The sequence below is a fragment of the Maniola jurtina genome, chromosome 25, assembly GCF_905333055.1.
Source record: "Maniola jurtina chromosome 25, ilManJurt1.1, whole genome shotgun sequence".
NCBI lineage: Eukaryota > Metazoa > Arthropoda > Insecta > Lepidoptera > Nymphalidae > Maniola > Maniola jurtina.
Genome location: NC_060053.1, coordinates 7,682,243 through 7,703,067, shown reverse-complemented (window position 1 = coordinate 7,703,067; position 20,825 = coordinate 7,682,243). Strand labels below are relative to the sequence as shown.

Sequence of the window (20,825 nt, the reverse complement as noted above, 5' to 3'; positions counted from 1 at the left end):
TATCTCCATTCCAAACAGCCAAACTCGTTCAGTGGTTTTTGCGTGAAATAGTAACAAACATACATACAAACTTTCGCTTTAAAAATTAGTTAGGTAAGTGTAAAAGTGTGATGGCGAAAGCGAAATCAGAGACATAGGTAGTATTTTGTATCAAACCTTGGTTACCTACTTATTAATGCTCGTATCAAATCAACCAATTTATTTGAAAACTGAATCAATTAAATTATTTTAAAGTAAAAATCAATTTCACTTATTTTATTTTCTTCAATTAGTTGCAGCGATGCTTTATCTTTAGTTCAAACTGTGGCTGATTCTTTTGTGCATAGTTTCACAAGTGTAAATTAAAAATTTATAACACCCCCGACGATCCAAAGTATTTGAGTTTTCCAAAACATCATTTTCAAATAAATAATTACGTATTTAGGCAACGTCCATCTTGACAGCTTGACATTTGTCTATTGACATAATATTATGAACCTAACGGTTATCTAACCTTCTTTTCTACAAGAAAACTAGAAAAGAGCTCATAACTCTTAAACGGCTGAACCAATTTTTTTAGATTATAGCTAAGAACACTCTCGATCAAGCCACCTTTCAAACAAAAAAAAACTAAATTAAAATCGGTTCATTCGTTTAGGCGCTACCATGCCACAGACAGATACACAGATACACAGATACACAGATACACAGATACACAGACACACAGATACACACGTCAAACTTATAACACCCCTCTTTTTGGGTCGGGGGTTAAAAACTATCACATCACATCACACTATCACACTAATATTATAAAGGAGAAAGTTTGTATGTATGTGTGTATGTTTGTTACTCCTTCACGCAAAAGCTACTGGACTGATTGGGCTGAAATTTAGAATGGAGATAGATTATACCCTGGATTAGTACATAGGCTACTTTTTATCCCGGATAATCAAAGCGTTCCCACGGGATTTTTAAAAACCTACATCCACGCGAACGAAGTCGCGGGCATCAGCTAGTAGATAAATAAAATAGAATTTAATAGATATACCTACGTATTTTTATTCAAATAAACTTCGGTTGCTCTTTTTACCCGACTGTGGCAACGCCAAAAGGAAGGGTTAGCTTAATGATTTTAGCAGTCTAATGTATGTATGTATGCATGTTTGTATCCATCCATGTGTGTTCCACCGTAGCGCCTAAACTACTGGACCGATTTTGATGAATGAGGCGTCAATTGATTCGTTGTAAAAGTCCGGGTGACATAGGCTATATTTTATACCAAAATATAGACCTAACGGATGTTACATCAAAAAAGTGGGAGTCTCCAAAAAATTTTTTTTGCTATTGTATCGAGTGGGCTGTCAAATGAAAGAGGAGAAAATTCTGAGCTTCTGTGTTAAGCACTACCGTGGAACACACAGAATCTGGATACCGACGGCTTAGAGTGAAAACCTCGTAAGTGTAAAAGAAGTAACTTTTCAGGAGGAAGAAAAAACTGCGTGCTGTAACTAACAGAAGCGAGTAGTTACGAGTTTCTCATTTAATGTCATAGATGGCGTTACGTGTATCGAATGAACAAATTAGTCAGATCAGGATGTGCGTTGCGAGGTTTTCTTCCTAGAAACGCAATAAAATAAATTTGAGCAAAAATGCATTTCCGAGGTTTTCACTCTAAGACGACGATATAAACATACTCGTGCATACATACATACTTACATACATAGACTGCTAAAATCATAACCCTTCCCTTTGCCTTTGCCGCAGTCTGGTAAAAATGACGTAATTTCCATCCAAACTTTCATCCCCTATTTCAACCCCTTACAGCCTTTTTTCGCGTTAAAAAGTAGCCTATGTCCTTTTTCAGGCTCTAGACTATCTCTGTACCAAATTTCACTTCAATCGGTTCAGTAGTTTAGGCGTGATTGCGTAACACACAGGCAGACAGACACACTTTCGCATTTATAATATTAGTATATTACTTTCGCATTTATTATATTATCGGTAGGTACCGAGGTAGCTTGCGTCCCTGTAATTGACATAGGCAACTTTTTTTATCCCGGAAAATCAAACAGTTCCCACGGGATCTTTAAAAACCTAAATCCACGCGGACGAAGTCGCGGGCATCCTTTAGTTCTTTGTAAAATTAAAAGTCATATCAAAAATGGCACCAATATATTCATATTTATTTATATATTATAGGATATTCATATTTCTTATAGGCAAATATTTAACACTTTATACACATTAACATTTTGGGTTTGTATTTTTGGGTCTTTGGGTTAGGAAACGACTTTGGAGGTGAATATTTCGATCCAATAGCCATCAGGGTCTTGAATGAAAGCAAGACCTTTCATTTTGCCATCCTGAGGACGTTTGATGAATTTCACACCTTGCTGTTCGAACCTGTGAAAGAAAAGTTATGCATTTCATCTATATCCAACCATAGTCCACACTAATATTATAAAGAGGTAAAGTTTGTGAGTTTGTTTGTAGGGGGTAATCTCTGGAACTACTGAACCGATTTTGAAAATTCTTTCACCACTAGAAAGCTGCTTTATTCCTGAGTGACATAGGAATATTTTATTTTCGAAAAATTAGAGATCCCTACGAGAATTCAAATAAGTTACCCGTGCGAAGCAGGGGCGGGTCGGTAGTAATATAAAAGGAAAAGCCGACTGACTAACTGACTGATCTAATAACGCACAGTTTTAACTACTGGATCATGCCAAAATTTGGTATGCAGATAGCTATTATGACATAGACATCCACTAAGAAAGAAATTTTGAAAACTCTTCCCCTAAAGTGATAAAATAGGGGTTTGAAATTTGTGTAATCCACGCGGACGAAGTTGCGGGCATAAGCTAGTTTCATAATAATCATAATGTGGTGGCGCTCTATAGGGAAGGCTTATGTCCAACAGTGGACGTCCACAGGCTGATGATGATGATAATAATCATCGCCGGCTCACTACTGAGCACAGGTCTCCTTTTGAATGAGAAGGGTTTGGGCATAGTCCACCACGCTGGCCAATGGCGGATTAGCAAACTTCACACACCTCTGAGAACATTAGGGAAAACTCTCAAGCATAGCGTTTTTGTAGAGTATTTCGTCCTTTTTTAGCAATATTAAAAAGAAAAAGATGCAGATACTTACTCTAAATTTAGTTTAGAGAAAGACATCAGAATTGAGTTGTACACAATCTCCAGACTTAACTAAAATGACATATGTAAATGTATTGCTATCCCTTTCGTGCTGCTCCCAGTGGAAAAGGATAACACTAGATTTAGCCCTGCCGATTTAGTTTAGTTTGGAGATGGTGTGCATTAGAGTTAGCCACATTGGCGCAGACTAAACTAAATTAAGAGTATCTGCATCTTTTTCTTTCTAATATTGTTAAAAAAAGGACGGAACATAAATTTTTTGATTTAAAGACTCTAAATTTTAGTTACACGCTACTAAATAATGCGCTCGCGCTGGCAGCTAATGTCACGAGGTTTGACAGCTCTAAATTAAATTTAAAACTGTCAAACTGTGTCTGTCCCTTTCATATTACATTAATAAGAAGAGGATGGGAATACTCTGAAATTTAGTTGTGCTCAGAATCAGTACCATTGTGTATATTAATTTCTCAAGAGCCTCAATAGCTCAACCGGTAAAGGAGTGGACTGAAAACCGAAAGGTCGACGGTTCAAACCCCGCCCGTTGCACTATTGTCGTACCTACTCCTAGCACAAGCCTGACGCTTAGTTGGAGAGGAAACGGGAATATTAGTCATTTAACATGGCTAATATTTTTTTTTTTTTAAATATAAAAAAAAAAGCCCCTTACCTAGCGCAAGCCTCATCTACGTCCGGTACTAGTATGCCAATATGACCGAAGCCTCGCGGGTCAGAGTTGCCGTTGTGGTAGCTGGAGTCATCACTCTCTGTACCCCAGTTACTGAAAACGAAGAGTAATCAAATTGTAATTTTTTTTTTAATACACTCTGCGCGTTGCGTGCAAAGAACACGACGCCCTGCCTGTGTGTGTGTGTGTGTGTGTGTGTGTGTGTGTGTGTGTGTGTGTGTGTGTGTGTGTGTGTGTGTGTGTGTGTGTGTGTGTGTGTGTGTGTGTGTGTGTGTGTGTGTGTGTGTGTGTGTGTGTGTGTGTGTGTGTGTGTGTGTGTGTGTGTGTGTGTGTGTGTGTGTGTGTGTGTGTGTGTGTGTGTGTGTGTGTGTGTGTGTGTGTGTGTGTGTGTGTGTGTGTGTGTGTGTGTGTGTGTGTGTGTGTGTGTGTGTGTGTGTGTGTGTGTGTGTGTGTGTGTGTGTGTGTGTGTGTGTGTGTGTGTGTGTGTGTGTGTGTGTGTGTGTGTGTGTGTGTGTGTGTGTGTGTGTGTGTGTGTGTGTGTGTGTGTGTGTGTGTGTGTGTGTGTGTGTGTGTGTGTGTGTGTGTGTGTGTGTGTGTGTGTGTGTGTGTGTGTGTGTGTGTGTGTGTGTGTGTGTGTGTGTGTGTGTGTGTGTGTGTGTGTGTGTGTGTGTGTGTGTGTGTGTGTGTGTGTGTGTGTGTGTGTGTGTGTGTGTGTGTGTGTGTGTGTGTGTGTGTGTGTGTGTGTGTGTGTGTGTGTGTGTGTGTGTGTGTGTGTGTGTGTGTGTGTGTGTGTGTGTGTGTGTGTGTGTGTGTGTGTGTGTGTGTGTGTGTGTGTGTGTGTGTGTGTGTGTGTGTGTGTGTGTGTGTGTGTGTGTGTGTGTGTGTGTGTGTGTGTGTGTGTGTGTGTGTGTGTGTGTGTGTGTGTGTGTGTGTGTGTGTGTGTGTGTGTGTGTGTGTGTGTGTGTGTGTGTGTGTGTGTGTGTGTGTGTGTGTGTGTGTGTGTGTGTGTGTGTGTGTGTGTGTGTGTGTGTGTGTGTGTGTGTGTGTGTGTGTGTGTGTGTGTGTGTTGTTACTCCTTCACGCAAAAAAAACTGGACAGATTTGGCTGAAATTCAGAATGGAGATAGATAATATCCTGGATTAGCACATAGGCTACTTTTTATCCCGGAAAATCAAAGAGTTCCCACGGAATTTCGAAAAACCTAAATCCACACGGACGAAGTCGCGGGCGTCAGATAAAGAAAAGTTAACACATTTGAAACTGATGGCGCCACTTTCAAATGTGTCAATTTTTTATATTTACAGCCGCCATATTAAAAAAAACCGGCCAAGTGCGCGTCAGACTCGCGCACTGAGGGTTCCGTACACGGGTATTTTTTCCAACATTTTGCACGATAAATCAAAAACTATCATATATGAAAATAAATAAAAATCAGTTTTAGAGTGTATATGTAACGGCTTTACATATACACTCTAAAACTGATTTTTATTTTCATATGATACCCCACTTGGTATAGTTATCTTATTTTGAACACATTTCAATTTTTTTAGTGATGTAACCACAAATTCACAGTTTTCGGATTAAATTCATTTACTTATGCTATAAGACCTACCTACTTGCCAAATTTTATGATTCTAGTTCAACGGGAAGTACCCTATAGGTTTTCTTGAAGACACGACAGACGGTCAGACAGACAGACAACAAAGTGATCCTATAAGGGTTCCGTTTTTTGAAGTACGGAACCCTAAAAACACAAAACATTTAACTATCAAATGAATACAGGGACTTCGTCTGTGCTGGCGTTTACTGGCGCGCGTGTTGTGCCTTTTTGGAGTGCTTTTTTGTTAGAAGTAGACAGCTTTTGTGTTCTGCTGGTGTTTATTGGTGGTGGAACTGACTGGGAAGCGCTCTAAAGGTGCGCCGCGTGTATGTCGGCGGGCGCCGGCACAGACGAAGTCCATACTTATACATATAGTTTCCCTAACTTGTAATTAACTACAAACTTGACATTGGCTAATCAGTGTAAAGCCAGACGAAAGAGAGAAAAAAAAAAATGAATACAGTAGACAAACTTACTATGTTAATTCTAATGTAGCTTTTCTGGTCATAGCCCAGGTCGTCCTCTGAGCCTCATCCTGAGGAACTTCAGATGGGTTCTCGTAGCCCATGAAGAATAGGGAGAACTTCATTTCCGGGAAGTGTAGTTGCTTCAGTAATGTCATTCCGAGGACGCCAGTGTAGAACGGAATGGATTGACGAGGGTCCTTGATTCTGTACATTGTTTGTTGGAACATGAAGTCCTGAAATAGTATTATTGGAATAAATGATTATTTAGTTTTTGCTAGTTTTTTTTAGACATAGTATAGTCAGGTAGTGGGAGCTCTTAATTTTTTTGATATAAAAAGCAGTTTATGGCCATATCCAGGATGCAAGATATCTTTGTTCCAAGTTTTATCAAAATCAATTAAACAGATGGGGTGTGTGAACTGAAAAGCGAACAGACAAACAGACACACTTTCACATTTGTTATATATTTATTATTAGTTTAACCCCCATCTGGGTTAAATTTACGAAATGCCTTTCTTAGCGGATGTCAAAATCTGATTGCTATCACGTAACCTGTAGTGATTTTTTTAAATAAAAATTGAGGAGCAAACGAGCAGGCGGGTCACCTGATGTTAAGTGATTATCACCGCTCATGAACATTTGCAGCACCAGAGGTACCACCAATGTGTTGTTGGCCTTACAGGAGCTTTGTTTTGTCAGCTGTGCATTGATAGATCGGTCAGCTCAAACTCCAGTCAGTCAGTCAGTTTTTCCTTATATGTATATATATATTTAGATGGTAGAGATATCTTTGTCTCCACATTGAATTTTGTTCAAATTGTGTATAAAGTATTTCCAGTATACAATACTGTTGGTTGTTAAATTGATTGGGTCTATTGTATAGGTATATATAAGTACATGATAATAAATGATAAGTTGAAATTCAGTAAATACTTTGTTATCAACTATAAGCATAGGCCACCAGATATAGGTAGGTAAGGTCACTGTTAAAATAAGTACTTGGACCGAAAAAAACCGGCCAAGTGCGAGTCGGACACACGCACCGAGGGTTCCGTACTCAGGTATTTTCCAACATTTTGCACGATAAATCAGAAATTATTATGCATAAAAATAAATAATTATTATTCACGTATTATTATTTTTCTGATGCAGTTTAATGATTTCTTTTTTTAATTTTTCCAACATTTTGCACAATACATCAAAAACAATTATGCATTAAAATAAATAAAAATCTATTTTAAGATGTACAGATAAAGCCCTTTCATATGATACCCCACTTGGTATAGTTATCTTACTTTGAAAATTGAAACATATTTTAATTTTTCTTTAATGATGCAACCACAAATTCGCGGTTTTCAGATTTATTCCTGTACTTGTGCTATAACACCTACCTACATGCCAAATTTCATGATTCTAGGACAACGGGAAGTACCCTGTACCCTATAGGTTTCCTTGACAGACACGACGGACGGACAGACAGACAACAAAGTGTACCTGTAAGGGTTCTGTTTTTCCTTTTGAGGTACGGACCCTAAAAATTACTTACCTTAGTAGAAGGACTTGGAGTTTGGCATAAAGCCTCTATTTCCTGCGGCGAAATACCTTCACTAGCCATTGTTCTGAAAAGATAACCACTTATTTGACCATCTTAATTTGAAATACATAACCTATAATTTTTCAGTATGAATTAAAATCTTATTATTTACTAGACTTGAAAGTGTGTTTCACATAACTGTGAGTAAGAAAATACCTGAACTTAAACAAGCGTAGTTTTAAAAATTACTTAATTCTGAAATAACGAAAAAGCCTGTGAAACCACCTCGAAGGAAAATATAATATTTCGTAATTCGTATACCTACCGAAAATGAAAACAATTCGTGGTCTGTGAAAATGACATTGACATTTGACAAATGACAATTGTCAGTTAGCATCGTATTTTTTTTTCTTTAAATCTGGCTTTACTCTGATTAGCCAATGTCAAGTTTGTGATATTTTCAAGTTATTGAATTTATACAAGTATGGACTCCGTGTGCGCCGGCGCCCGCCGACATACGCGCGGTGCCCCTTTAGAGCGCTTCCCAGTCAGTTCTACCACCAAAAAACACCAACTAACACAAAAACCAGCCACTCTTAACAAAAAAAACACTCCAAACAAGCACAGCACGCGCGCCAGCAAACGCCATCACAGACGAAGTCCTCGTATTTTTTTAAACCTTTTTTTTGTCTTTCGTCTGGCTTTACAACGATTAGCCAATGTCAAGTTTGTGTTATTTGTAACAAGTTAGTTAAACTATACAAGTATGGACCCCGTCTGAGCCGGCGCTCGCTGACATATGCACGGCACCCCCTTAGAGCGCTTTCCAGTCAGTTTTAACAAAAAAAACACTCCAAAAAGGCAGAGCACGACCGCCAGCTAACACCAACACAGACGAAGTCCAAACCTAGACTCTAGTACCTATTTTGTATTCACAAAGGGCTGCCAGATTTGGATGCTAAAATTTGCCTACAAACTTATAAAACCTACGCATTCCACATGACCCACCGTTTTTTTTTTGCAATTCAAAGTAACTTGTTTTCTGTACCTTTTACTAAATGCAGTTAGGTAAATAATTTTATAGATCCTTGCTGTAATAATATCAAAATTCTTGAATTTTAATTGCTCCTAATTAATAACAAAATAACGAAGATATTTTTATACAAATATTCTATTAGGAAGCAAAATTACGATTAACTTTATATTGAAAAACCATTTACAAATCATATCTAAATTTCCTTATTTTCAGCAAAAATATTAATAAGTTAGCAACACTAGGAAGACAGATGAAATAATAGTTAGCTTACAGTTAATTTTAAAAATGATTTTTTTTCTTTAAGTTTCAGAATTTCATAAGAGGTACCTACATGATTTAGGTATTTGATAATACAGTACAGGGAAGGCATGAAAGTACTCTTAATAGTTAAAATATCAAGCTGATTTCCTGATCCTCTTCTTGGTAGGTACTTAGACTATGTAGATAGTACCAAACAATTTTTAACACTACAAATGCTAGGGTACTTTTCTAAATCCATGGGTATTACCTGATAGTAGGTACACCCCTGTTAGGTAGGTATTCATGTCTTAAGCGGTAGTCTAGTCTTTATAGAGTACTCCTATTACAAGCGACAAAGTAGTCCTTAGTGTAATAAATTATTTCATTTCAGTGTATCCAAGACTTACATAAATAAAATAAAACAAGAAAATTAAAATAAAGTTTTAATTAATAACAAAAACACAGTTTTCGTAATGTTTTATTTGATACATTACTGAAAAAATTCTTTGGCAATAACAACTCAAATGATATCCATACATATCCACTATTAAATCTTACAATTTAAGTAGTATAACTAATAACAAAATGATAAATTAAAAATCTTTAAAATTAAAACACTTTCTATTCATTTTACATTAAAAATTCTTGGTTGCTAGTAGGACCATTCTAAAACAGTGATAGATTCAAAGCAAACCAAAAGGTGTTGAACAATTAACGAAATCTTATTGAGATGAAGTCTATTATAAGCTTTTTCTGTTGACCTTTGTTATAGACACTATTGACTCTTCAGAATTTTTTTATTATAGTCCATCTTGCATCTTTAAATAATACTTTTCATACAAATACCTAAGTTCCTCTAACCACACTATATCTCTTTCAACAGAAGTAGTTTTACAACTATAAGCACAGATCATTCTTGAACTCTTGAAATTATCCACAAAAATATCACCGATAACACAAACATGTGAACCGCTTTCAAAATCAAAAGGAAATTTAATTTTTTTTTCTATAGAACTTAACATTGAAGACATTGTGAGTATTTTATCATGTCCAGATTGGGATTTACGCGCGAATGATTTCACTAGGTCTTTTACAGTGTCTTCAGATAATTTGAAGTTATTTTTCTCTGTATCATAGTATACTTGCACACAACCTGTGGGGTCACTTAGCTCAAAATTCGTAGTTTTCGCTGTTTTATTGTAAATAGAAGTCACTACACCGTGTATCATAACTTTTTTAAACTTTATATTGAACATTTCGTAGACGTATCGGTTTTCTTCAGTCTGCTTTGCACGAAAAATGTCTTGTATGTAAAGTTTTACAGGAGCAATCTGATAGTTCTCCATTGCTTTATTTCCTGGTCCTTTATTTTAACTATAAATTAAATCATTTACTATTAAAACAAATATGTAGTATGACTTTAAACTTACTTTTAAAAGTTTTGTAATTTGTTTTGTAAACAAACCCATGGACCCAAAGACTACAATATTATACTGGGTATAATACCGCGCGTTACTCAATCATTTTTGACAAGCGACAACGTCAAAGAAGTTTTGACGTTTAAGTTCAGAAAAATGTTTTTTTTTTTAAATTTGGGATAAAGCTGTTTATGAAAAATTTTAAAAATGACAAGTTTCAATTTAAAATCCAACTTTTTGCTTACGAAGAATCCAACCCACTTGAGTGCTACTTGAGGAGAAAAATCAGTTTTATAAAACATTCCGAGTTTAATCGGCATATCGATTACAGAATATTCAATGTGCGAGACATCGATATTATTGGAAACTGTAAAATCATTGATTTCCGAGCAACTTTAACATTAAAAGCTGGACTCTCGTACAATACTTTAGTTTCAATAGAAATCTAGCAGCGTATTAAAGAACCGGCAAAACAAAAGAGTAAAATAGCTATAGGATTAGTGTAAGATGGTTTGCGCGAACTGTAGTTTATTAGACTTAAAAATGTAAATTAAACTCGTAGATTTTTTAGTTTTTTAAATTTTCATGGCGGCCATTTTAATTTTTTGATTATTTGGTGTTAAAGCGGCGATAAAAATACACATCTGTATAAAATTCAACTCGCTACATATTATTACGGTTCACGAGATACAGTCCGCTGACAGACGAACGGACGGATGGATAGACAACTGTTGTCTTTTACTAAGCCTCTGCTACAGTTCAGTCTGGACTCGTCTGCATCCGCTCATTGTCGACTGCTTTCTTGAGATGCCTATATTCTATCCACGGCAAAAAGTTAATATAGAGCTGCTGCTCTTACTGTTACGTTATCCCATACAAATAACAAAGACAAAAAGTCAGTAGGCGTTAACCATTTTGAGTGATCAACCAATCACAAACGGACCTACGCTAACAGAGTAGTACGGAAAACATAGATTGTCTGGGAAATCATTGATTTTTCAGGATAAAAAGTAGCATCTTTTTCTTATTTCCTTAGACAACAACGCCATATATAAGGCATTTAAAAAATGCACCATGCAAAAGTTCCTCATTGAAATAGAAATAAGTAGAATAATAATTAATGATACGAAACGCGCAGAACGCTGTACAGTCGGCTATGGTGTAAAACAAAAGAGTTAGTAGCGCCTCGAGCGAGTCAATTATGCTAACTGCGCCGTCTCGACCCGTCTGCATCCGCTTATTTGTCGACTGCTTTCTTGAGATGGCTAGTGATGGCCACCTTCTATCGATACCTGAAATTATAGTGAATAAATGAGTAAGAACTCACCATATTATTTGCTCTATCATCATCGTCATCATCATCATCATTTTTAGCCTATGGACGTCCACCGATGGACCGACGATATTTGCTCTGTAATATGTGCCAACTGCCAACTGTTACCTACATTGGAAAAATTATGACAGCTACAATGTATTGTTATGTATTGTTGCAACAAGAATACCATAAATTCAGCCAGTCACAATGATTGTAATAATGATTGATGCAGGTTTTCCGGAATCAACCTACTGAACAACTGCCATACCCCTTTCAGGTTAGCCCTATCATGACTTACCACCAGATGAGATTGCAGTCAAGGGTTAACTTGTAGCTAAATAAAAATTTCATGGATGATCCATGGAAATTTCAATTCCATGGATCTAATGTCCAGCGGTTTCCTGCGACTCGTTTGATATCGTTTGCTCACCTAGTGAGGGGTTTTCCAATGCTGCTATCGATAAATCGTATTCGATAATTCGCCCCATCCCTATAGTAAATACGCTGTGAAGATGCATAGAAATTGACTGTTTGGATCGACTTGACTATTCGATGATTATGTTCTATCGATATATTTTTTAATAAAATGTTATACTTCACTATTTTCTTTTGATGCAATAGGCGAGACTTTATGGAAAAAGTTTGATAGGATAGTTCTTTTATTAGTTTGTCAGTGACATTGTATCTTCTGAAAGGGTGGACCGATTTTGATTAGATTTTTTTAACAACGCAACGCTAAGGTTGTTGGCTTCAGTTTACCTACTGATTAGCATTACCTAGCAGGCCAGTGGTTAAGACGTCGGCCTCCTAGTCCGTGGTTCGATCCCAGGCACGCACTTTTAATTTAACTGCCTTTTTGGAGTGTTTTTTTTGTTAAAACTGACTGGAAAGCGCTCTAAAGGGGTGCCGTGCGTAATATGTCGGCGAGCGCCGGCACAGACGGGGTCCATTTTAACTAACTTGTTACAAATAACTACAAACTTGACATTGGCTAGTCTTTGTAAAGCCAGAAGAGAGAGAGAGAGATACCATAACAATACAAACTAGTTGTAAGTATACCCATTCAATACAAAGTACAAAGGTGCGAATGTTCAACAGTTAGCAGTGAATCAATCACCCAGTGACAAATCTCAATGCAGATGGATTGACTGCGAGCCAATTCGGTGACGGATCCGATTTGCGCTGTATTATCTATTGATTGGGTGCCTACAGGGCTTATAACACGCCTAGTGTTTACATTGATTGACTAACGCTAATCCCTAGACACCACATAGGGCTGCCTATTGCTTCGTTTCTGTAGGGAAGCTTTTGTGGTAATGGGCGGGCATATAACGCAAGAAACAAGGGGTTTGGGAAAGGTGCTTGAATGTTTACATTGATACATCCATTCTTAATATTATAAATGCGAAAGTGTGTCTGTCTGTCTGTCTATCTATCTGTCTGTCTGCCTGCTACCTTTTCACGGCCCAACAGTGTAACAGATTTCAACGAAATTTGGTACTGGGTTATCTTATATCCCGGACATAAGCTAATTTTTATCCCGGAAAATCAGAGTTCTCGCGGGATTCCTAAAGACCCGTCCACTTAACCGATTTGTATGAAAATACCGAAGTAGCTTGCATCCCTGTAATCGAAATAGGCAAGTTTTTATCCCGGAAAATCAAACAGTTCCCACGGGATCTATAAAAATTTAAATCCACGCGGACGAAGTCGCGGGCATCCTCTAGTAACTAATAATAAAAGGCCGCTGACATATTTATAAGTTGTATTACAAGGGCCGTATTTACATGTGCCATAGTTATATTTAGAACTGTGGTAGAAAACGAGGGCCGGAGTTTGATGCTCGACCGAGGTGTTGAACGGTCTTGATGTCTCTGAGATGAAGAGAGTGTGTCGCCCGGGGTTCGCCAAGGCCAGCAGGATATTCGAATCGTACCGAATTCAAATTGTGTTTTTTTTTTTTTTTTTTTCTCTAAATCTGGCTTTACTCTGATTAGCCAATGTCAAGTTTGTGATATTTTCAAGTTATTGAATTTATACAAGTATGGACTCCGTCTGCGCCGGCGCCCGCCGACATACGCGCGGCGCCCCTTTGGAGCGCTTCCCAGTCAGTTCCACCGCCAAAAAACACCAACTAACACAAAAACCAGCCACTCTTAACAAAAAAAAACACTCCAAACAAGCACAGCACGCGCGCCAGCAAACGCCATCGCAGACGAAGTCCTCAAATTGTGTTCTAAGTGGCAGCTGCAAACTGCAATGTTTTCTTTGCAGCTGCCAGTCTTAGAAGAGGCCGCACGCCTCTACACAGTATGATGTAACCAGAACGCCAGCAAAAACTTAGAATATCAGTAACCATGTCTTATGCTTGTAGTTTTAATGATTCAGTATGTTTCAAACCCGCAATGTATAGCGTGCAAAGATCGGGGTCAATGCCGCGTCGTAGGCGGGGGCATTGACCCCACGGCACTGCACCATAGCGTAGTGACTTCAATATTTAAGCATGTTCGTTGACCTCTAGCGTCAGTCAGATGTTTTAATTGCAATACATTGCGAACTTTTAAAATATACATGTTTTTGTGGTATCTTATCAGTAATCATCAATAGGTACTATTAGCTGTCTTCGTTATAGCTATAATTATATTATAGCGTTCTGGATATACCTTGTATATTAATATCATATTATCACACTTCACACTGATATTATAAAGGCGAAAGTTTGTATGTGTGTGTGTGTGTGTGTGTGTATGTTTGTTACTCCTTCACACAAAAACTACTGGACGGATTAGGCTGAAATTTAGAATGGAGATAGATTATACTCTGGATTAGCACATAGGCTACTTTTTATCCCGGAAAATCAAAGAGTTCCCACGGGATTTTTAAAAAACTACATCCACGCGAACGAAGTCGTGGGCATCAGCTAGTATTAAACATGATTCTAACTCGTGTTTAGATACTTTACCGATATAAATGCGTGTTCCTAGCAACTATTTAGCAATAAAAAGGCAGCTGATTAAAACAGCACAAGTAAACAGAGGAGGCACTACGTTCCTTCATTAGCCGAAGCCTTTGTTTTATATTAGGACATTAAAAGGCTATTAACCGAGGAGCCCCGACAAAAGGCGAGCTTATCCGACGAAATCAAAGATCTGTTATCTTGGAAACTGAAGTAAACAAGTTGATAATCTTTGCTAAAAACTATGTAGTATTTACTGAGACCATAGATCACCTATTAAATACAGAAAGTTCATTATCACACTAATATTATAAAGGCTAAAGTTTGTATAGGTGTGTGTGTGTGTGTGTGTATGTTTGTTACTCCTTCATGCAAAAACTACTGGACGGATTTAGCTGTGAAATGGAGATAGATAATATCCTGGATTAGCACATAGGCTACTTTTTATCCCGGAAAACCAAAGAGTTTCCAAGGGATTTCGAAAAAAGGGCTCCACGCGGGCGAAGTCGCGGGCATCGGCTAGTATTTAAATAAACAATTAAATAGATGGATAAACAATAGTATGTAGATGCATTTGACGATTCAAAGTTATTGAAAACTTTTTATTGAATTAAAAATATTTGTATTTATTTATTTTTACAAAATGACTTTTGTTACAACGCAATAAAGTGCAAATCAGCTCGCACAGCGCTGCCATTTAAAATTTAATAAATTCTCTTTCCATCGCGCAAATACCTACTAACTCTCTCTACGCAGGAACCATCTGCCAGCCAAATCAAAGATCTGTTATCTTGGAAAAATAGTGAGCAAACGAGCAAGTGGGTCACTTGATGGTAAGTGATTACCGCCGCCCATAAACATTTGCACCACCAGAGGTACCGCCGATGCGTTGCCAGCCTTTCAGGAATTTGTTGGTTTTCCTTCACTTGTACCTTACCTTGTAGGTATGTAGGTACTTACCTAATTGCTTTTTGTACATAATTTGGCAATTTGTACAAAATCTAAATTCGCAGTCTCGTATAATATAACCTAAGCGACATGTTTTGCTTATATTCACATTCTAAAATTCGCTGACTTTTAATTTCTAAAGCAAATACGTTTTCCCGCCATAAATGTCGGCCATTTGCTTCGCTCACAAAATGGCGGACCATAATATAACCGTATCTTCTTGTTTGTAGACTGTAGCTTTTAAAGAATTAACTTTGAGAATATTTTTATTTAGGTGAGTATAAACTTATTTTCCTTTATTTTATTTGCGAAATAAGTTTTCTTCTCAGTATTCTGAACAATTACTTTTAATTTAAAAACTAAATACAACAACCAGATGGCTATGGTGTGGGGCTTCCTATGGCATTGTAAAGGTAAGCGCACATTCAAATAAACTTTTATAACGCACGCATTTTAGGAACATTTTGGAAATTCGGGGATTTGGAAATTATTAATTTCTAAATTTCTGGTCTGTTCTGGTGGGAGGCTTCGGCCGTGGCTGGTTACGACCCTACCGGCAAAGCCGTGTCGCCAAGCGATTTAGCATTCCGGCACGATGTCGCGTAGAAACCAAAGGGGTATGGGTTTAATAAGAACTACCATATACCCCTTCCAGGTTAGCCCGCTTCCGTCTTAGAGTGCATCATCACTTACCACCAGGTGAGATTGTTGTCAAGATCTAACTTGTACCTGAATAAAAAAATTCATACTTGCCGTGCGAACTGCTTGATTTTCCGAGACTAAAAGTAGCCCATAACCTTCCCCGGGATGGAAGCTATCTCTGTACCATATAAATTCGCTAAACGAATGGGCCTTGAAAAACAGACAGACAGACTGACAAACATACTTTCGCATTTGTACTATTAGTATGGATTTCTAAAAAATTTGCATTCAACTTTCGTGAATTACCAACACACCAAGAACCATAATTCAACTATATTTTTAACCCCCGACCCAAAAAGAGGGGTGTTATAAGTTTAACGTGTGTATCTGTGTATCTTTGTATCTGTCTGTGGCATCATAGCTCCTAAACTAATGAACCGATTTGAATTTACCTAGTTCTTTTTGTTTGAAAGGTGGCTTGATCGAGAGTGTTCTTAGCTATAATCCAAGAAAATCGGTTCAGCCGTTTGAAAGTTATCAGCTCTTTTCTAGTTACTGTAACCTTCACTTGTCGGGGGTGTTATAAATTTTTAATTTACACTTGTATTCCCAGTAGTTCAACTGCATCTAAATCCTCTTAAGAGTTGAACTAGTGGGAAAAGCCTCACTAGTTCAACGGTTGAACTAATCAGTTGAACGTTGAACGAGAGGAAATATCTTCAAATAACCCACTTGTATTAAATGCACCTAAGTTGAACCCAGGAGTAGTTAGTAGAAGATATCCGCCACGCATGCGTCTTGTATAACACGTTGAATCTAAACGCTAAATATCTGCGGTGGAACTGTACACACAGAAAACAAAAGGGGCGAGCAGTTATTTTTATAAGCATTTAAGCAGGGAACGTAACGGGCGCGGTGCGTTTTTATTAATCAATATTTTTTTTGGAGCAAACTGAAAACCAGCGCTGAGCATTGCCATCAATGCTCGGCCATGCTAAGTTTGCGGCCTATTGCTAATTGTTAGTTTTTATTTTTATAGATTTAATGTACTTATAACACATGTTTATGTCACTAGTCACTAGCAATAAGAAAGCAATAAAACCTATTTATTATTATTATTATTTTATAATGTCACTATACGGACAGCACACGCACCACACACGTAACACACGCACCACACACGCGCCACATTCGCTCCATACATATTTAAACTCGGGAGCATGGCTCAGGAGTAGTAGGTACAAGTTACAAGATTTCCATCACGCAACTTGGCATACGTCTTGTAGTAACACGTTGGATCTAAACGCTAAATATCTGCGGTGGAACTGTACATACGGATAGCCAAAGTGGCGAGCAGTTATTTTTAAATGCGCACAACACACGCAATACACGAGCGATACATGCTTGCTTCACACGCGAAATACAAGCTCCACACACGTGCAACACAGTCGTCACACACGCACCACATACGTTTAACACACGCGCCACACACGCGCAACACACTCGTTACAAACGCTCCATACACGTGTCGGACACACACTACACACGCGCCACTCACACGAAACACGCGCAACACACGCACCACTTTCAGATTTCAGCCCACTCCTTAACCGTTAAGCTATTGATGCTCTAAAGTAGTGTAATGGTAGTAGCCATCTCTCTGAATGGTAAATGACGAAGCAATCTAAATTGAGAGCGTGCTAACTTTGAAGGACTTATTTTATATTATAAAGAAAAAAGATTCCGACGAATTGAGAACCTCCTCCTTTTTTTGAAGTCGGTTAATTACGGGTACATAGTACATCTCATAGTACATCATGTTTTATCTGCCGATATTTCGACTCTAATAAGCTTAAAATAGCTAAATAGCTCAACGAATTAGCCAGCTGAAGTGGCAGTGGGCAGGCCACGTCTGCCGCAGAACTGATGGCCGCTGGGGCAGACGTGTTCTGGAGTGAAGACCGCGTATCAGCAAGCGCAGTGTGGGACGACCTCCGACACGCTGGACTGACGACCTTAAGAGGATAGCGGGAGGGTGGATGAGGAAGGCGGAGGACCGTGTGAGGTAGCGCGCTCTCGGGAAGGCCTATGTCCAGCGGTGGACGAAAACAGGCTGATTGATTGAAGCTTAAAATATTATTAGTTGAAGGATTTAGTTTTATGCAATTTTGCTCACCTTTCTATCGGTCCGTATGCGTGTTGGCGAGTAACTGAGCCAGCTTGTTAGCCAAGTTACGGGCGTGGGAGCTTACCGACTGTTGCCGTGAACTGGCAGCTAGGTGCATGATATACTATATCATATCACGTGCCTAGTTAATGTGAGAACCTACTACTTAGTAGGAAGTAACGAAGCTGTTAAGTTCTAGTTAAGATTCCGTACCTCAAAAGGAAAAACTGAACCCTTATTGGATCATTTTGTTGTTTGTCTGTCTGTCCGTCAAGAAAACTTAGTCAACGGGAAGTTGATATAGAATCATAAAATTTGGCAGGTGGGTAGATCTTATAGGACAAGTAAAGGAAAAGTCCGAAAACCGTGAATTTGTGGTTACATCACAAAAAATATACCGGCCAAGTCCGAGACAGACTCGCGCACCGAGGGTTCCGTACTCGGGTAATTTTCCGACATTTTGCACGATAAATCAAAAGCTATTATGCATAAAAATTAATAAAAATCTGTTTTATAATATACTTACAGGTAAATTCCTTTCATAATATGATACCCCACTTGATATAGTTATCTTACTTTCAAAATAGAAACACACTTTCATTTTTTTAAATTATGTAACCACTTTGTGGATATCAGATTTTTTCCTTTACCTGTGCTATAAGACCTACCTACCTGCCAAATTACATGATTCTAGGTCAACGGGAAGTATGTACCCTATAGGCTTTCTTGACAGACACAACAGACGGACAGACAGACAGACAGGACAACAAAGTGATCCTATAAGGGTTCCGTTTTTCTTTTTTAGGTACGGAACCCTAAAAATAGCGAGCAAGCGAGCAGGTGGGTCACCTGAGGTTAAGTGATTACCGCCGCCCATAAACATATGCGGCACTAGAGGAACCTCCAATGCGTTGCCAGCCTTTCAGGAATTTTTTGGTTTCAGATATATCCTTACTCCGTGGTGAAACTATAAAAATAGCGAGCAAGCGAGCAGGTGGGTCACCTGAGGTTAAGTGATTACCGCCGCCCATGAACTTTTGCAGCACTAGAGGAACCGATGCCGGCGTTGCCAGCCTTTCAGGAATTTGTTGGTTTCAGGTTCCTTACTGGTTCCTCACACCTGATGTAAAGTGATGATGTGGTGAAACTATGGAAAACCGAGCACTAACGTCCATAACTGACTAACTAACTAACGTTAATATTTTCAAATGACGTGATCTAATAAAGATTTATAGAGTGTACGGAATACCAGCAAGAAAGTCGATGAATGTAATAAATTCCTCAAGGTTTTGTCCCAGTACATATTGTATGTAGTTCTGGCTTCGCGCCAACCGACTCAGCGGAACGTGTGATGCACTGCCTCTAGTGATGCGACAGAGTCGATATCGATATTTGACTACCAATAGAGAAAATCGATAAATTGTACGTATTGGATGTAGTTCTGGCTTTGTACCAAACAATTCAGCGGAACGTGTGATGCATGGCCTCTAGTGATGCGACCGCATCGATGTCGATATTCGACTGGCAATAGTGAAAGTCGATGAGTGTAATAAATTCCTCAAGGTGTTGTCCCAGTACATATTGTATGTAGTTCTGGCTTCGCGCCAACCGACTCAGCGGAATGTGTGATGCACTGCCTCTAGTGATGCGACAGAGTCGATATTCGACTACCAATAGTGAAATTCGAGAAAGATGGAATTTTGTCTCTTTTCTGACACGTTTTGTGTGCTACAATTTTTTTAACAAAATAGTTTCGACTTCAGAAAACTATCGATACATGAATCTGTCCCATCACTAAAGGAATCGTTGGCAATAATCGTCAGCACATAGACCGCAGCGGGAGTGTCTTAATTTCGAGGAAAGCTTGCAATTTTGTTTGTTATCATGTAAATTCCTTTCTATAATCATCGACTTCAAATTATCGATACCTGGAGCTATCCCATCACTATAGGAATCGTTGGCAATAATCGACAGCACATAGACCGCAGCGGGAGTGTCTTATCTTCGAGGAAAGCTGCAATTTTGTTTGTTATTATATAAATTCCTTTCCATAATCATCGACTTCAAACTATCGATAGCTGGAGCAGTCCCATCACTATAGGAATCGTTGGCAATAATCGACAGCACATAGACCGCAGCGGGAGTGTCTTATCTTCGAGGAAAGCTGCAATTTTGTTGGATTCCGTGAACTTCCGTGATATAAGGAACGGTAATAAGACATCCGTCTTGTCGTGAAGTGATGAAATTCAAAGGTGGAAACCTCAGAATATTATATTATTGAAACCTACTCCAATTCTTTGAAAGTAGGTTCAAGTTATAGGCAAATGTTATGAAAATATTATGTACTATAGACTCTAGAGGATACCCGCAGCTTCGCCCGCGTGGATTTCTTTTTTTTTAAATACCGTAGGAACTCTTAGATTTTCCGGGATAAAAAGTAGCTTTTGTCCTTCCCCGGGATGTATCCTATATCTGTGCCAAACATTAAAATCGGTTCAGCGGTTGGGCCATGAAAACGTAGCAGACAGACAGACAGACAGACATACTTTCGCATTTATAATATTAGTGTGGATGGATATGGGTGGCTTACAAAGGTCTTATAGTCTAAATAGTCCCTGCATATTTACTGAAACTTCGTGGTCAGCCCATTGCCGGCCCACTACTGTGCACAGG

General features: G+C 38.4%; 2 protein-coding genes across 4 annotated transcripts; both read right to left on the bottom strand.

Annotated features, from left to right (window-relative positions):
- Positions 1-2,137: 2,137 nt before the first annotated feature.
- On the bottom strand, positions 2,138-7,784 carry LOC123878133 (lactoylglutathione lyase). Of its 3 annotated transcripts, none has more exons than XM_045925228.1 (5): positions 7,647-7,784; positions 7,443-7,515; positions 5,906-6,129; positions 3,811-3,921; positions 2,138-2,385 (listed from the first exon to the last, which is right to left on the bottom strand). In XM_045925228.1, exons 2-5 carry the CDS (start codon positions 7,509-7,511, stop codon positions 2,262-2,264), a joined length of 528 nt encoding a protein of 175 aa, XP_045781184.1. In that variant the 5' UTR covers positions 7,512-7,515; positions 7,647-7,784; the 3' UTR covers positions 2,138-2,261. The 3 variants fall into 3 exon arrangements, with proteins under 3 accessions (XP_045781184.1, XP_045781187.1, XP_045781186.1); XM_045925231.1 differs by having other exon boundaries at positions 7,443-7,522; positions 7,658-7,768; XM_045925230.1 differs by having other exon boundaries at positions 7,716-7,757.
- Positions 7,785-9,136: 1,352 nt separating this feature from the next.
- LOC123877960 lies at positions 9,137-10,192 on the bottom strand. Its single transcript, XM_045924906.1, has one exon. It carries the CDS (start codon positions 10,050-10,052, stop codon positions 9,507-9,509), a length of 546 nt encoding a protein of 181 aa, XP_045780862.1. The 5' UTR covers positions 10,053-10,192; the 3' UTR covers positions 9,137-9,506.
- Positions 10,193-20,825: the final 10,633 nt, after the last annotated feature.

What these genes read in the sequence shown, in the direction of transcription:
- LOC123878133 (XM_045925228.1), bottom strand. Translation starts at nt 7,511, where the DNA reads ATGGCTAGTGAAGGTATTTCGCCGCAGGAAATAGAGGCTTTATGCCAA. An exon ending in CTCCAAGTCCTTCTACTAAG is followed by an intron (nt 6,130 to 7,442) that starts GTAAGTAATTTT and finishes ATACTATTTCAG; the next exon opens with GACTTCATGTTCCAACAAAC. An exon ending in GCTACATTAGAATTAACATA is followed by an intron (nt 3,922 to 5,905) that starts GTAAGTTTGTCT and finishes CTTCGTTTTCAG; the next exon opens with TAACTGGGGTACAGAGAGTG.
- LOC123877960 (XM_045924906.1), bottom strand. Translation starts at nt 10,052, where the DNA reads ATGGAGAACTATCAGATTGCTCCTGTAAAACTTTACATACAAGACATT.